This window comes from Pseudorasbora parva, chromosome 25 (assembly GCF_024679245.1).
Source record: "Pseudorasbora parva isolate DD20220531a chromosome 25, ASM2467924v1, whole genome shotgun sequence".
NCBI lineage: Eukaryota > Metazoa > Chordata > Actinopteri > Cypriniformes > Gobionidae > Pseudorasbora > Pseudorasbora parva.
Window position 1 is genome coordinate 6,995,314 of NC_090196.1, and position 18,553 is coordinate 7,013,866.

At 43.0% G+C, this 18,553-nt stretch overlaps 2 protein-coding genes and 1 pseudogene across 2 annotated transcripts; all 3 read left to right on the plus strand.

Moving 5' to 3' along the window:
* The window catches only part of LOC137065275 (uncharacterized), a 29,033-nt pseudogene that overhangs the window by 9,986 nt on the left and 494 nt on the right, over window positions 1-18,553 (plus strand).
* On the plus strand, window positions 447-834 carry LOC137064930 (histone H2B-like). The gene has a single exon (XM_067436487.1). It carries the CDS (start codon window positions 447-449, stop codon window positions 819-821), a length of 375 nt encoding a protein of 124 aa, XP_067292588.1. The 3' UTR covers window positions 822-834.
* LOC137064832 (histone H1-like) lies at window positions 17,098-17,817 on the plus strand. The gene has a single exon (XM_067436362.1). It carries the CDS (start codon window positions 17,117-17,119, stop codon window positions 17,729-17,731), a length of 615 nt encoding a protein of 204 aa, XP_067292463.1. The 5' UTR covers window positions 17,098-17,116; the 3' UTR covers window positions 17,732-17,817.

The following is an 18,553-nucleotide window of genomic DNA, read 5'->3' on the forward strand; positions in this document are numbered from 1 at the left end:
TTATAGGAAAGTAAGATACTTTGCTGTGTTGCTTTATTTTATTTGTCTATTCTTCTATTTTTCAACTTAATTTTTTAACGTTTGAACATTATTGTATTTTTATTATTCTCTCATGTTCGAAAAAAAAAATACATTACACTATCTTGCAAAATATAAGTCTTTTCAAACTTTTATTAAAGCAAAAAAGCGGGAAATTAACAAAGGAAATTAAATCGTGTGGGGGTTGTCCTTCAAACACAATGTGTGTAGGCAGGGTTAATATTTACCCGCCCGTGATTGGCCCTCGTTCCTCTCGTGATGCTTTGAGTTGTCCAATGAAATACGAGTTTATGGGCTCGGCCTATGACAACAGGCAATCAGAGGAACCCCGTATCTCTCAGTAAATTAGCATATGGCTGTTAATAAACGCCTCTGTCTCGCTCCTGAACTCACATCGACTCAGCATCATGCCTGAACCAGCAAAGTCCGCGCCTAAGAAAGGCTCCAAGAAGGCTGTCACCAAGACCGCAGCCAAAGGAGGAAAGAAGCGTAGAAAGTCCAGGAAGGAGAGCTACGCCATCTATGTGTACAAAGTGCTGAAGCAGGTTCATCCTGACACCGGCATCTCCTCCAAGGCGATGGGCATCATGAACTCTTTCGTCAACGACATCTTTGAGCGCATCGCCGGTGAGGCGTCTCGTCTGGCGCACTACAACAAGCGCTCCACCATCACTTCCAGAGAGATCCAGACCGCCGTGCGTCTGCTGCTGCCCGGAGAGCTGGCCAAACACGCCGTGTCCGAGGGCACAAAGGCCGTCACCAAATACACCAGCTCCAAGTGAGGTGTTCGCTGACCTTAACCACCCCAAAGGCTCTTTTAAGAGCCACACATATTCTCAGTTAAAGAGCTAATAATGCTTATGATTAATTATATTAATGGTCTGTTTCAATAACGTGGTGTTGAGAACTAACAATTATATCATATAAGACACTATTTACAGAATTATACCGGTATTCAATCTATTGCAACTTTCGGCAGTTAAGTATTAGAAACAATTGAACGAACTGCAACTGTCGCAGGACCATAGAAACAACTTGCATTTTCTCACATTTAGTTTCTGTTGTAGTGAAACACCAATTCAGCTCAGGAACATATTTTGAGTTTTTTCTTTTGAGAATTAGGCATATCTGAATTTAAAGGAGTATACCCTATCCACATGAGTAAAATGTCTCATTTTGGTGAAAAAATATAGCATATAATCTGTTCTATTTAATAAAAGTTTTATGATTAATGCATGTTTTGACATTAGATTTTTTTTTTTTTGAAAATTATAACCACAGCACATGTGCATCGACAATGGCTACATTGGCATCAAAACAGGGAATCTGATGCATTTGTGCAGCTCACCATGTTTTGTGTAGATGGAGATTACAATCCTGTTAGCTTGATTAGCTGTTATTTATAAAATGGTGGTCTCCAATATACATTGGAGTAAATTGATAAAATTGTCTTTTTTTGTCTCTTTAGAAAATACTGTTATAACAGTAGTCGAATTTGCATATTGCAGGCAATGTGACAGGCTCATTACCTGTAAAATACTATTTTATTTACTATGCGTTACGTTACACTTGACAAGATAATGAACACATCACAAAACTTGACCCATGTCATGCAATATAGCAAAAGGGAGAAATTAGCAGTTCTTGACGGTGTTGTTGTACAGGCCCTGATTTTGTGAAGGACACATGGTACATTTCTTTGCAGGTCCAGTTATCTATGATATTTTTGGCACAGAGGAGATCCAGTAAAAAAACAAGTGTAATGTAGGAATATTGTTTGTGTGCATTCAAAGGCAACCAAAGGAAACTTTACCAGCCTTAGACCTCATTCTTGCAAAGATGGTTGTGTTTTTCACGATGATGTCCACCACAGAGCCTGTGAAGAAGAGCTGCAAAGGGCCTGTCCTTTACAAGCTGTGCTCCTGGGTTGTGTTTTGGAAAGAAATGTGGTAGCACTAGAACCTCATCCTTCACACTGCAGTCCCTTACCTTTCTGCACCATTATTCACTGACATTGCACTTGCTGACCTTTTTGTTTTGTTCCCCGTACAGAATGAGACATCCCTCGGCTTTGCTTGCTGGGAGTTGGCTGTGGCCTCAGAATCTACAGCAAAGGGTTTGGGGGTCTTGGAGCTGTGAGGTGTGCTGGACTCGTGCACACTATGGCTGCGTCCGAAACTGGCAAAATGCTGCCTTCGGAAGTTGGATTACAAGAAAAATGCCGTCGGAGAGAGCGAATGTAAGTTTTGTTTTCACTTTCGACACATTTTGATTCTGTTTCTATCGAGAAATAAGTGTAGTACTTACATAATGTTTGCTTGGTTATCGCCAAAGCGCTCTGTATAAACATTTCCAATTTTCTAAGGGTCATCTGAAGACACAGCCACGTGTAGAAAATTAGGCGGATTTCACCCGGGCATAAAAACAGCGCCAATGGCTGGAAGTAAGTAGTTAAATATTGTTTCAGTTATTAATAAAGACTTTTATGTTCATGTCACATTATTTGTAGTGTAAATACTCAAATCTTCGCTGTATGATGTACCGTTGTCATATAACTAAGTGTAATGTAATGCACAGTCAAAGCTTAACTTACAAAAATTAATAAATGCCCTTACTATAGTAAAAGTGTACAAACCATTAAAGAAAATAAATAATTCCCATGGTTAAGCTATGGTGAAGGGGGATTCTGAAATCCACTGCCGCTTCAATATACCTGTATATAGTACATATATCCTAATTAACTTCATAATCAAAACCTTAATCAATATTTACCTTCCTATATTATTATAATGATTCTTTCCAGTTATGATTTTGCTTAATGTTTCTTGTTTTCTAAAGTGTATATTTGGTCTCTGAGGAGTGACTGAGGGTCTGGCCTAGAGATGTGTGATGTGTCACTAAACACTGGCAACAAGGTCATGTGTTTGGATTTGAGGTATCACACACCCCTAACATGTCAGGAGTGCAGTAACAGCGTTTGCTCACTTAGCTCGGCTTCCAGATCTGAAATGGATTTGTTTTTTCTTAATTCATTATGTTTTATTCCTTTTATATTTCCTTTTACTGAAACACTAAATACTCAAGATGAATATTGCCTGTACTATTGCGTGTCCCTCTCACTGAAAGAAAGCACACGTTATCAGTATGTTTTGGTAAGAACTAGTTAGAACTGGAGCTTAATCAGCTCCAACCTTGGAGAGACTGTGTATCTGTTTATGTGCGCAATATTCTTTGCTCCGGATCAGAATGGTGTACAATGGGCACCCTAAGAGTTGGGTGGACTTGTTGTTCTGGGCAAGCTGGCGCCTGCTCCAGATCTGGAAGGTCACTATACGGGCCTAATTCCCGGGGTGAAAGCGTCAACAAGTGACACGTCAGTGGAAACGTGCATCAGATTAACTGACATGAGTGGAAATTTACCATGACTGTGCAGTGTCTCTGAGCCAATCAGAACCATCCACATTGCAGTAATGACGTGTATAAGACCTTGAAAACGGTATAACTGTTGGGACAATTGTATGTATGATAGGGCTAGGCAACCAGACGGTGAGAGAGGGAGCGCGGCCTACGAACTCCTTGTGAGACTTGAAGCTGGCTTCTGCTTTTGAAACTGCAAACTATTCTTAAAGCAGCACTAGGTAACTTTTCAACCTTCATAATATATTTTTTAAGACTCTTGTGATGATAAATCGACTTACAATAGGTTGAATGAAACGTCTGCCATAGCCTGATGGGGTCTGTATAGTTTTTAATCGTACTTTTAAACTTCGGGTTTCGGGTAATAACCCGAGAACAAAAAGAACTACAAAATTCGACTGCTTTACGGCATATACGTCACTTCCACCAACACCCACACTTCCTTAAATTCGGACGTGCGAGCCCAACTTTGCTCGTCGGATAATATAGTCATGTCCAAAGCAGCAGAGACAAATAAGAAAGAAACGGTTTTGTTGGAGGAAAGCAATAAGAGGAAACGAAAAAGTGATGGGATTAAAGGCAGGACAAGGATCAACATGTGACCAGCCACAGCGTTTGCTCGTCGGCGTGAGCTGAAGGAGGCGTGCCCGACCGATGCTGTCCTTCTTGTTACGGTGATTACCTACCACTCAAACATTGAACTGAAGTATCATATAGATTCTGTAAAACGCTAACCAATAGACTACTATAATGACGCTCGCTTGTAAATGTGAGCATCGTGATTATTTGGCGTTTGAAAAAAATAAAACACATGAAATTATATTCATATGACATGCTGAAACATGCCACTGACTGTACGTTACCTGGGATGAAGACATTTCACACGCGACGCCAGAAGAACTCTGAACTCCTCCTGCAGTGTTTATGGTTACTGTTAGTGCTGCACCAACCCGCAGGACGCTTTTATGAAGTTATTTTTTCCAAACTGTAGGGGGACCCGAGAGCAAAAGTAGCCAAGTGCGGCTTTAAGTAAATTTTTATTTTAATTAATTGCAATCCTGACTCTGTCTTCATTTCTTCACTACCGGTCCTGGGTCATAAGTTGTTAACCCCTAACAATGGCTACTATAGAAAAACCATGTTTAATTTGTGTTAACCATGGTCAAAGTACATCAGTCATGTTTTCACCCCAGTAAAAGCATGAAAGTATGGTTTCAAACCTTTAATATCACTAACATTTCTCTAGAAAAGTGCTTCAGAACATTGGCCTGGATGATAAAGTTCATCAGCAGTTCCTCAGCAGGTCCATAAGTGGAAAAGAAATGGAAAAAAATGAAAAGAAATAAGGTAGTGTGTGTGTGTGTGTGTATATATATATATATATATACACACACATACATGTAATATAGCCTGCCAGATTTTCAATCCATTGTACATTTCTACATCAGTTTTTGTATATGAGCTAAAAAAAAAACACCAACAGGTCCTGGGGTGGAAAAGGGAGAGGATACAGTTGAATGAAGTGTCCACCTCCAGGGCATGGGAGAAGATGGCCCTCCACCTAGTTTTCATGATGCCAAATGGTCGCTCAATGACAGAGCGGCCTTTAGCGTGATGACCATTAAACCTGTGCAGCCACAAAGGTGATTTGAATACTTCAATATAAGCAAAACATATAAGGATGCTTTTCATGTGTTGATTTACTTATATATTTTCAAACCTGTTATGTCACTCCTCTTACAGGCTGCTTATAGGGAGTCAACAATGGGCCTCTCCAAACAGGGGTATCCCTCATCACCCAGGAGGAAGTGTCCTGGTGGTGGATATGTGCCTCTGCAATACAAGGGGCTGCGTTGGAGGACTCTGGAGTCATGCACAGAGCCAGGGAAACCAACAAACACATCGATAAACCGCGCTTTGTGATTGCATAAAGCTTGCAGCTGGACTGAGGGAAACGGTTTGCGGTTTCTGTTGCACTGAGCATGGGGTTCTCCAGGTGCTTTGATCCGGATGTGACATCCATCAATGACATCCATTGACCCTTGAAAATCTGGATGCCCAGCCAGCTGCCTGAAACCCTCAGTAACCTCCCTTTGTGCATCTAAGGTGCTTGGGACACTTATCACACGTTGCCCATGCCACTCGATGGATGAGCTGGTGAACTGTGGATTTAACCATCAAATGCCCTGCACAACACACAGTAGGAGGTTTCACTGGCCTGCCAGAAAAGGAAAACCTGTATCTCGATGATTGGACCCATGAAGCCGCGTCTGGTTCAGGAGCTGGAGAAGGGCTGTAATGGATGCACGGCTCAGACGGAGATCAGGCCGTGTGTCACTCCCTTCAAAAAAGATGCGCAGGAGTGGGACTGTTTGGTCGTGGATGAAATAAACTGGCAAGCTATGCTGTGGATAGTTAATAAGTGTCCAGTAAAAATCATTTGGGAACAATATTATGTATAGTAGTTATGTATGAAACATTGAAACACAAAAGAGTAAACATTAAAATTAAACTCTTGTTTTTGTAATTTCATTAATAATAGCAATTACTGTACAATTATGACCAGAAATATGGTAATAAAACATAATGAAAAGCACTGCTCATTTCAATATTACTTAATTTTCATATTTCATAATTTCTTATTACCTGATCTGCAATGTAGACATACCTCTGCGCTTTCATTCAAGTAAATAGCTAGCATACTCAACCTTCTCCTCTTACGCAGGTACCTTTTTTTGTGCGAGTTCATCAAGGTCTTCGAGTGTCATCATACTTTTAATACATAACTGTATAAGCTCGCTTTTTTCCATTTTTATTACATTAATCGCACACTGAAATCCTACTCTGACACTAGACACCAGATGGCGTTAATGAGCAGCTGGCAACTTAGAAACGTCACAAGGCCTCAGAGACTATCCGAAACTGTTTCCGAAGGTACCTTCGTGCGCTTACACTGCCTTACAAGTCATTGTACAAAGAAGATCGCTCCAATCAGTTGCAATAACTTAAAAACACTGACCAAACTCTCAGACTAACTCGCAATCACCGTTTGAACCAAGCCTGCCGCACTAGTGTTGAAAACTGAAGCCGATGTATCTCGTTCGCCCCCAGGTGGTTGGTCCCAGTATAGCTCCTAACCCCTGCCCCTCTTTGTTTTCTAATGGACGCAAGACAAACTAAACAATCAAATTACACTTTATATAATTTTAACCCAAAGTTGGTTTCTGTCATTTTAGGCAGTGTTACGAACTTTTAAAGGTCTAGGGTTAGAATGTAACATTTAGATATTGATATTGCTGTAATGGAGCAGGCAGCAGAAAAGACCAGACACAAAAGTGGATGAAGCCAATTGATTTATTAGTACATTGAAAGATTCTGAAATCCACTGCCGCGTCAATATACCTGTGTATATAGATTGAATTAGTCAATTAGGATCAATATCCTAATTCAATTCATAATTAAAACCTTAATCAATATTTATCTTCCTATATTATTATAATGATTCTTTCCAGTTATGATTTTGCTTTTATGTTTCTTGTTTTATGTTTCCAAAGTGTATATTTGGTCTCTGAGGAGGGACTGGCCCAGAGATATGTGATGTGTCACTAAAACACTTGCAACACGGTCCTGTGTTTGAGGCATCACACACCCCTAACATGTCAGGAGTGCAGTAACAGGGTTTGCTCAAAGGCTTAGCCTGGCTTCCAGATATGAAATATGGATTTGTCTTTCATTTAATTTATTGTATTTTATAACTTTTATATTTCCTGTATTATAGATGAATATTGCCTGTACTATTATCTGTACCTCTCACTGCGAGAAAGCACGTACTTTGGAGAAATGTTTTGTTTATAATTAGTTAAGATGTTCTCAACCTTTGGAGGAAACCGGTATTCTCTGGAGTTCTGTGTGTGTGTGTGTGTGTGTGTGTGTGTGTGTGTGTGTGTGTGTGTGTACCAGATCTGTGCAGGCCTAATGTTGGAGGTGGGCAATTCTGCAGAAAACGATAGACTTGTGGATGCTTCTCTGTGGCCTCTGAGTTCACTGTGATGTAATTGTGGTCAGACACTCTTCTGGTGTGCAAAAACAGAGAAAATGCCATGCAGCCGCCCAGCGGCTGACACACAACAGAAATGCCATGCTGACGCCACGCTTGCAGTGTGTCTCCGGCCTAAGAGCACCACCTACGAACTCCTTGTGAGACTTGAAGCTGGCTTCTGCTTTTGAAACGGCAAACTATTCTTAAGTAAATGTTTCTTTTATTTAATTACACTCCTCACACTTGGTCTTCATTTCTTCACTACTGGTCCTGGGTCATAAGCTGTTAACCCCTAACAACATAAAGCCAAAGCCACTAGTTAGTATGTGTGCGCTATAATACAATTCATTTTGAAAGAAATATGAAAAAATGATATGCAATAAAGTAATAGGGATAAAGGAACTAGGGTGGTGCAAAATTTAAGAAAATAATAAAACAGAAACTAACTCCCCCAAAACCCTCTAAACTTGCTAACCAAAGGAAAATGTGAAAAGTAAAACTGAGATCTTCGACTTTGCCGCTGGTGCCACTTCTCGTGAGCATTGAGTCCAATCCTTGAGCTGCACACTCTTCCAAAGATGAGTCAAGGGAAACCAGACACCGGTACCAGCCGCCTGCTGGTGTCTCTTGATGCGTCTCTGGGATCGTCTGTCTTGATTTTTTTTGGTGTATTTGAAAGACGGCACTGGCACAGGTGACCTGCCAGGCTGATCTGTCAAGTGCCAGAGATTCGAGCTGCGTGAGGGGAATGTTGGCTCGCTTCAGAAGGTCCCATGGTGTAGTCCTTTAAGCGCCGTTTTTGTACACAAGCGGAGTGCTTTGCGCCCAGTAGTTGACTGTAGAGGACTTGGCGAGGTAGGCAGTGTTCAGGCACGCATATAGTGTGACCTATCCAATGCAGATGTTTTTTGGCCACAGCTGCTTCCATGCAGATTGAGCTAGTATTAGTGAGGATGGCTGTGTGGGGGATATGGTCTTCCCAGGACATGTTTTTTTAGTGTTAACCTGTAGGCCAAAGGACTGGTACAGACTGGATATTGTGTTACGGGCATGCTGCATTGAGTCCAGGCTGTGGGCTATGCCGGCACAGTCATCAGCATACTGAAGCTCAAAGATTTGAGCTCACATTGGATTCGACGGATATTGAAGAGGCTTCCGTCGAGTCAGTATTCCACATGGACACCGTCTTCATGCCCCATGATATAATGCAAGAGGCAGGTGATGGCAGAAAGGAGGATGTTAAAGAGCATAGGAAACCAAGACACACTCTTGTTTCACCCCAGGACTTTCCCTGCAAAGGAGAGGAGAGATATCCGACAGCTGTTGCTGACTGCTCTGTCTCCTTTCTGCTTGTAAATGACCATGATGTTAGCATCCTTCCAGTCCTGTGGGAGGGTCCCATGTTCCCAGATATTTTGGATCAGGAGGTGCAGATGGCGCGTGAGGATGTATCCTCCTGGTTTGAAAACTTCTGCAGGGATTCCGTTGGGTCCAGCGCATTTATTGTTCTTTAGCCCTGCAATGGCTTGCCAGAGTTCTGAGAAGAGTGGTGGGTTATCCAGGTGTATGGTTGGTGGCAGGTCTGGAAAATTGTCCAGGATATGTGGGTCAGATGGGTTGGTATGGTTAAAGAGACTCTCAAAAATGATTTGCCCAATGGGCACGAATCTTATGTAAAAACTGTACATTCTATCCCCCTACTGCCCCAGCCCTTAAAGGGTTACTTCAGCGATTAGCATATGGCTTTGTATCAGTAGAAACCCTGGATTATATTCAAATGATTGTGCTTTCCCCCCTCATATCCCCCTGAGACAAGAGATTTATGCATTTTATTTCTGGAAAAATTCCTCCTATGATGCAAATTGACGATTTTTGCATCATAGGAGGAATGCTTGCCCAAAGGCTAAAGACTACAGCCAGCAGAGGGAGCCATTTCCGCATGTTTTGAATCTGCGCATGGGGGATGGGAGATAACACTCAGCTTGCAGGGAGAGCTCAGCCCACAGCTACAGGCACTCATTTAAACGGAGCTATGGTGAGCAATGTAAGTCTTTTAACTTCTCAAATTCATTTCTATGAAAGTTAAGCTTGCAAAGGCATGAACTGAAACGCGCCAGGCTGAACTCGCGTTGTGAATGTATGCCGCGAGTGTAGTCGCGATCATAGATGGTCGCGATTACCTCAGCTCTCATCACTCCTGCAGTCAGTGCTCAGTGCTGTGATACTCGCGCGGTGACTCACTCATTATATTGAACAGACACGTTCAGTTTTTAATTGTAGTGTCTTCAACTCAGTCACAGAAGTTGGTGGCGTTGGGAATGGCCTCACAGGTCAGCGAAGCATTCTGGGAATTGTTGTCTTTCATCCCCATGGGACAAAAATAGATTTTCTGTCTTTTCTCAGTCTAGAAGACACCAAATTCAAAAATAATTTCACATTTCTACTGCATTGATTACCCAGTTTAAATACAGATTCATCTTCCCAGCGCTGAAGTACCCCTTTAAACTTACCCATCACACACACTGCGACCCTAATCAGGACACGGAAGACTTTAACCACTGGATGGCACTTGATGACACTTCTCTGAGTTCACTGTGATGTAATTCTGGTTATGGAGCGACGACTAGTCTACCTAGTTTGGTGATATGTGCTCCTATATTTGCTCACGTTGGATGTTATCTGAGCCAATCAGAATGATGTGGATAGACCTTAAAACAGTATAACAGTTGGGACAATTGTATGTACGATAGGGCAATACGACGAGACGGTGAGAGAAGCAGCCTACGAACTCCTTGTGAGACTTAAAGCTGGCTTCTGCTTTTGAAACTGCAAACTATTCTTAAGTAAAAATGTTCTTTAATTAATTGCAATCCTGACTCTTTGTCTTCATTTTTCACTACTGGTCTTGGGTCATAAGCTGTTAACCCCCAACAGGTGACAATAAAATAAATAATAAATATATTTATGCTTTTTATTTAATATTATTTTTTAATTTATTTTTTATTTGATTTTTTTTAGAATCAATATATAATATTGTATATTATATAACTGAAACAAATTTGGTTATATTAGTTATTAAGCAAACGAACCCTGGAACACGTTCATAGAGTGAGTTGCTATGGTTACTTACATACCCTAAATGTTACCTCTGTTTTTGGAACTGAAAGTTGAGGTTATCCGCTAACTTACTCTTAAACATACCCGGATATGTCACATAACCTGCTTTCTGGAATACCCCCAGAGACAAAAAAACAAAACAAAAAAAAACATCTGAAACACATGGACACATGTAACAGGACGTTTTTATCACAATGATTTCATGTCAAGTGTTTTTTTTTTAAAATAAGTTTAGTTTTATTTAGTTATATGATGCTATAAAATCAGGGGTGTGACATCATGATTGACAATTTTCGGGATTTTTGTGAGGAAATTGGAGCTTTACCTTTAATTTGTACATTTCCACAACTGTTTATTTCACATCGACATAATGGCTTCACTCATATTTTTTGGTGGTCTATGGTTTGAACTCAGTGGCCCCTTCTCCTTAAAGTTGGAAAGGGAGATCGCGTGCTCTGATTGGTCTAGAAGCTTGATCGACATGTCTGTAGAGAGCTATAATCGTCAGCTTTATTGACCTAGGATGCAATACGTGATGATGTCATCAACAATCCTGGCTAATAAAGATCATTGAATGAATCTGTGGTTAACACAAGTTTTTGGCTGCATTGCATGATTTAATCTGCACATCACAGACATTTTACACATCATTTGCCAATGCATGCTCACAGAAAACGTCTCGGGTTATGTCTATAACCCTTGTTCCCTGAGAGGGACCGAGACACTGTGTGGTAAAACGACTCTTTTGGGGAACGCCCACAGCGTGACGCATCTGAAGCATGAATGAAACTAAGACCGATCCTGATTGGTGCTACGTCATGACGTAGTAAGTGTCGGCATACCCGGAAGTATAAAGGGACGCCGCATCACAATAGCGCTAGCCTTTTCGCGATGAAGCAAATCACTCCCAGGCATGGAGAGGCGTGGCAAGGCAACGCAGTGTCTCATTCCCTCTCAGGGAACAAGGGTTATAGACATAACCCGAGACGTTCCCTTCTCGACGGAACTCCCACTGCGTCGTAAAACGAATCTTTTGGGGAACGAGTACCCACTATGTCACAACGACCCATGCCTGCCCTAATGTGAAAACTGGAACTCAGGCACACTTAGGACGAGAGCACCCTAGCGCCTGGCGTCACAGGGAGATGTAGACTATAAAACCTAATGAAAGTGTGGGGTAGCCCAGCCGGCTGCCTCACAGATCTCCTGAAGCAGGACCCCCATTTGAAGGGCCCGAGAAGAGGCCATGCCCTTTGTGGAATGTACCCTCAAGGCCAAAGGTGAAGGCAAGTTGCGCACCTTATAGGCCAAGGCAATAGCCTGGACGATCCAATTACTGACCGTCTGCTTAGTCGCGGGCAGACCCCTCTTAGGAGACCCCTCTTAGGAGACCCGAAACAAACTAACAGTTGGTCCGACCTTCTCCACTGCGAAGACTTCCGCAGATAAATTTGCAGTGCTCTGACTTTGCAGAGCAGATGACGTCTCCCCTCTTCAGCCGACACATGAGGTGGAGGATGAAATGCCTGCAGGTAGGGGCGTAGTTTATGGGGGGGATGTAACCCCCCCAATACTCAAATCCATCAGTTACACCCCCCCCCAATATTTCAACATGAAAATCACAGTAGATCAAATGAAAAATATGTAGAATCCATTTATTTTGTAACCAGGGCCGTGGTTATATATATATATATATATATATATATATATATATATATATATATATATATATATATATATATATATATATATTAGATAGAAATTATCCAATCACAATACACATTATATATATACATAAACAGGCAGCACACCAAGGTTCATCAAAGGGTATTACGTTGGACGCCGCTGCCATGAGCCCCAGCAGTCTTTAAAACTGCTTTACAGTGATGTTGCGGCCTAGCTTTATGCTGGAGACCATCGCCCGTATGGACTCGATGCGCGCGGGAGACATATGTGCCCACATCGTCGTCGAGTCCCATAACATTCCCAGGAAAGTGGTCCTCTGGGAGGGCGTCAACACGCTCTTCTTCCTGTTCTGAGGGCGTCAACCCCAAGCTCTGAATATGGCCAAGGACGACATCTCGATGCCGAACTGCCATTTCTCGAGACTGAGCCAAAATGAGCCAGTCGTCGATATAGTTCAGTACACGGATGCCCTAGAGCCTTAGTGGAGCCAGAACTGCATCCATGCACTTGGTGAACGTGCGAGGGGAGAGAGCTAGGCCGAATGGAAGATCCCGATATTGGAATGCTTCGCCCCCGAAAGCGAACCTCAGGAACTTCCTGTGAGAAGGATGGATGGAAATGTGGAAGTACGCGTCTTTCAGATCTATCGTGACAAACCAATCCTCGGACCGAATCTGAGTCTCTGAAATCCTCCGAGACCGGTTCAAATACCTCAGATCCAAAATCGGACGCACACCCCTGTCCTTTTTGGGAACTATAAAGTACCGGTTGTAGAACCCAGACTCCCTTTCTGGTGGAGGAACACATTCTATGGCTTCCTTTACCAGCAGGGAGTGTACTTCCTGTTCCGTAACCCGAGCCCGCTCTGGGACCACTGCAGTCCAGACCACCCTACTGAATCTTGGTGGGCTGTGGCCAAACTGTAGAACTTTTCTACAGTGCGCAGGACCCATGGCGACACATTTGACAGGCGTAGCCACGCCTGGAAAAAAATCTACCAAGGGAATCAGCCTCTCAAGGCTGACCTCGGGTGTTTTTGGAATACCGTTCTCGATCGCCTGAAGCGGCTGCCCAGTAGGGAGAGGTCGTGCACGATTTTCGGTGTGCGAACGCCATCACTGCCTGCCCGATACCCCTCGGGGCAGACGAGGTAGCGCGCGTACGCTGGAAACCGATGTGGCCCGAAGTGTCATTGATGCCGGGATTACCACATCGATTTCCAGAGGGCTCCGCAGAGAAAAAGGCCTCAGCCGCTTTTCCCCGGAGGGGACAGCCCTCAGAGGTCCTACCACGGCTAGGACCTCTTTCCCGACTGCTGAGCCGGCTTCGGGCGAGGACGCCACCTCTGTTGCCAAGCTCCCTGGGGAGTGGCTCTAGAGGCGACGCTCTCCTTTTGTACCTGCCGGTACGAGGAGCTCGATGACTTGGAGCGGCAAAGGAATAAACTGTTTGAACGCTGCAGATTGCCTCTTCGCCTCCTGATACCTGTCGACAACTGTGTTGACAGGGTCGCCAAACAGGCCAGAAGGCGAAAGAGGAGCATCATGGAGTAAAACCTTCTCCTTCTCCTTGATGCCCGACAGATTCAGCCATAAATGCCTCTCCGTAGCCACCATAGCTGACATGGAGCGGCCCACAGTGCGGGCTGTCTCCTTCGTGACCCGGAGAGACAAATCTGTCACTCTGCGGAGCACAGCCACATCCTCAGGTGTGGGTCCCTCGCCCTCATCCAAGTCTTTTAACAGGTCGGCCTGGTATGCCTGCAACAATGCCATGGTATGCAGACATGCACCAGCCTGACCTGCCGCCATATATGCCCTGCCCACCATCACCGATGTATCTCTACACGGCTTGGTGGGCAGCACCGGGGTTTTTAGGGAAGACGCGGCATCGGGAGAAAGATAACTGGCCAAAGCCGAGGAGGCACCCACGGCATCCTCCCATAGCCATGCTCTCCCGCCCCCATGATATTACTATAATCTTAAACTTACACAACTCGTTGTGTAAGTCTGGAAAAAATGGCAAACCCCGGTGTTGAGGTTGTGCTCTGTGCTGCAGGAACCGCTCATCAAGTTTACTTTTAACTACTGTCGCTTCCTGCCTTTCTGATGGCCAGCTGATGTTTAATCTGGCCACCGCACGAGTCACAACCTCAACGAGCTCCTCATAAGCGGGCACGTGAGGTGACGAGTGAGCCTCAACGTCACCGACCTCGATGCTGAGCACATCCACATCCTCAGATGCAGACAGCTCAAGCATCGGACCCTCTCCTCGTGCAGAAGAAGCCGCCTCGCGGGCTTCTGCACGGGCAGGAAGGGCATCAGAACTGTCTGATGATGATTGGGAAAGTGCCTCAGCAGTCCCAATTTCACGAGCCAGTTCCCGTTGCGATCCCCATGATCTAAGCCGCCACCCGAACCTTGGGAACGCAAGTCTGGCCGGCCTCGTCAAACACGGCCAGGCGGGAGCGCAGCACTCTGATGGGAAGAGCTTCACAGTGCTCGCAGTCAGTTCCCTCGAGAGCTGACCAAGCGTGCTGCGCTCCCAAACAGTTCATACACATTGAGTGCGTGTCCCCACCCATGAGATAACGAGGGCAGGGGTACACACACTTCCTGAACTGTTCACTCGTCATTCTACTCATTTAAAAGATTTAAATCAAACACAGTCTCTCGTCTCATACACACACACACAGAGCATTTGCTGAAGAGCGAAAGGCTAGCGCTATTGTGATGCGGCGTCCCTTTATACTTTCGGGTATGCTGACACTTACTACGTCATGCACCAATCAGGATCAGTCTTAGTTTCATTCATGCTTCAGATGCATCAGGCTGTGGGCATTCCCCAAAAGGGAGAAGGGAACCGAAATTCAGACCGTATTATATTGTTTTATGTAACATAAATGAAAAAAAGTTTGGGATTGTCAAGAAAGCTGAGGTTCTAAACTTTCAAAAGAGGTCACTTATGGGGTGGGGCAAAGTTTATAATGATTTTGCTCGTCATTATACCAAATTGCTATACATACAAAACCTTACAGATTCATAATTCTCAATATTGCATAACATTAACTCAAACTTGCAACTATGAGAACCTGGTTGCCTTAAAATTTTTGAGTTTATTGAAGTTAAAAATTTGATTTACTGAAAATATTTTTGCATCTGAACCACATAAAAAAATTAATAAATCATGAAAATAGCACTATTTGGCATGTTTCACTGTCATCAAAAATAAAACATACGCAATAACTCAATATGCTTACAAAATATTTTAATAATATTTAATAAAGGTTGTCAAATCTCAAAAAATGTTCATTGTATTAACTCAAATTTTTTATTTCAATGAACTCAAAATTTTAAGGCAACCAGGTAACTTTTTTTTTCTACATAATTTTTTACAGTGTATTTGCTTCCTACACATTAAATCATTAAAATTATTTCTTCTAGTTTCATGAGACACCACTCGCTGCAGGCAGCCTGCAAGCACGATGACGTTGCTGGATCAGATCCAATACGTACTGGATGGTGGATCGTTATGGCGATGTCATAGCCTACCGATCTCTGGGTTAACTTATTATGCGTATGCGCTAGTCATGATCATTATTGTAGGCTACATAGATGATGTTCTAAACTGTGTAGTTGTAGTACTGATAAATAGTATTAATTAATTATTGATGAATAAATCATCTTTTCATAAATGTGATGCTTAAATGATCCTAGTTTCGCTATAAATGCATGCAAACCAGTTACAATTTTAATACATTCGGGTCATTTGCTGTTGAGTGAACGGAAAAATTAGTCAAGTAATTGTCTCTGTAATTTTAATCCTCAATCTACAATGCAACACGATCTGTAAAGAACTTAACATACCAGTAGCCTACACTACTTTACTTTTCAAGGGAAAATGCAAAATATGTCCTGATGTAATTTACATGAATTCACCCAAATGACACTTTTATCAAAAGAGACTTACACATGAAGAATATAAGAGGCAACGAAATAAGAAATGCTAACAAGATTCAAACATTGTTCTGAAAAGTATAAGCTAGAACAAGAAGGGAAATAAGAAATAGTGAGGAAAAGTTACTTAAGTCCTTGCTGTGCCTTGCTAAAGAACAAATCCAGATGAGCTCTAACACAATCCTCATTCACATGCTGAAAACTGAGATGAATGAGGAGAAACAAATATGACGATTAAGCATTAACACCTGAATGATCATGTATATTTAATAATGTGATTATTGTTATTATAAGGACAGATCATCTGCTGGCCAGATAAGAGTCAGAGAGACTCGGATCCTCCGGATGATGTTCGTGTGCTTCAAGCTGCCCAAAACAACAGCTGTATGAAAGCCTCCTCACGCCCTCACTGATGCTGAAATCATCAACGTCTCTTTCAGACTGTCTGCTGAACACACAGAAGACGCGTTTGGGCTTTTAGCAACTTTTACACTTAAACTATCCGTAAAACTTACACGCGGCTTTTCCCCGTGGCTGATGCTCGCCTCGGGTTTGATCTGATGGAGGCAAAATAAACATTTCCTCCTGGCGTGTGTTAGTCTCCAATGAAAGGTCAGAACCTCTGCTTGGTGTTCACTTTGTTTAGACTTTGACAAACTATTTTACCGCTTCAGTTTTGCCCCAAATGTGAGAGAAGAAAACACACACGCGAGGGGCTCGTGGACGCGCACAGACACCGAGCGAGCGGGTTGAGTCTATAAGGTTCTCATGTGTTATTTAAGAGAGCAGCGTCGCGCGAGCGCCATTCATTCATTCATTGCTGAAACCAGCAGAAGCGTTTGATCCGACCAGAGAAAGAGAGATGGCAGAAACCGCCCCAGCCCCGGCAGCTGCCGCCCCCACCAAAGCGCCCAAGAAGAAGTCCGCTGCGAAAGCCAAGAAAGCAGGTCCAGGCGTCGGCGAGCTCATCGTCAAAGCTGTGTCCGCTTCCAAGGAGAGGAGCGGCGTGTCCCTGGCCGCGCTGAAGAAAGCTCTCGCCGCCAGCGGCTACGACGTGGAGAAGAACAACTCCCGCGTCAAGATTGCAATCAAGAGCCTGGTGACTAAAAGCACTCTGGTGCAGGTCAAAGGGACCGGCGCCTCGGGCTCATTCAAGCTCAACAAGCAGCAAGCCGAGACCAAGAAGAAACCAGCCAAGAAAGCGGCTCCTAAAGCGAAGAAGCCCGCGGCCAAGAAACCCGCCGCCGCCAAGAAGCCCAAGAGCGCAGCGGCAAAGAAGCCCAAAGCCGCCAAGAAGTCACCCAAGAAGGCCACAAAGCCCGCCGCTAAGAAGGCGACGAAGAGCCCCAAGAAGGCAAAGAAGCCAGCAGCCGCTAAGAAAGCAGCCAAGAGCCCCAAAAAAGCCAAGGCAGCGAAACCCAAGACGGCAAAGCCTAAAGCCGCCAAGCCGAAGAAGGCAGCTCCCAAAAAGAAGTAATTCTTATCAGTACAAACAAATAAGGTTTATTCCTCAACGGCTCTTTTAAGAGCCAACCACTAGTTCTGAAAAAAGAGCAAAACTCCTGTAATTTTACTGATTTGGTCGTATTTGGTAAGCATTTTTTTTTTAAACTTGTGGCCACTTACTCATGCAATTTAAACAAATAATAGAATAAAACTGGCCAGATAAATTAAGTCTTATCTTAAATATTTTTTTTTATACATTTATTTTAAAACAAATTGATTCAAATAAACAGGAAGACTGATTATTTCAGTGCAAATGGGATGTTATATAACACAGAACAAACAGAATATATTCACTCGACAATGCTGGAGGATTGACACTACAAACAACCCCACACACAATAAAGGCAGAGATTAAACTCCAATATTACAAAATAAACACAAAACTACAGTATTAGAATAGCAGTGTGCCCAGAATAAACGCAGACAGCGATTAATATCCATATTCCACGTTAAAGTGTGCAAACCCCAGTAACTCAAGTACATTTTACTGGAAAATGTTTACTCATTACCTGCACAGAAAAAAAAACCCACATTCTTTCATGAATATTAAGAGATTCCCTTACCACCGGTAATGTATTTATATGAATTTTTCTAATAAATATTTCAGTAGTTTCATCTATTTATATATGTCATCTGTTTTTCTATCATATTAGTCAATATTATTAAATGTGTGCATAATTATTCCCGCTAGAAAAAGGGGGCTGGGCTTTAGAGGGAAGTTCAGTGATTGGTTGAAATCTCATCAGACTCTAAACCAATGAGCGACTGGCACTCTAGTATAAAGACAGTGTGT

Excerpts from the sequence above, each read along its gene's own strand:
- LOC137064930 (XM_067436487.1), top strand. The coding sequence starts at position 447 with ATGCCTGAACCAGCAAAGTCCGCGCCTAAGAAAGGCTCCAAGAAGGCT.
- LOC137064832 (XM_067436362.1), top strand. The coding sequence starts at position 17,117 with ATGGCAGAAACCGCCCCAGCCCCGGCAGCTGCCGCCCCCACCAAAGCG.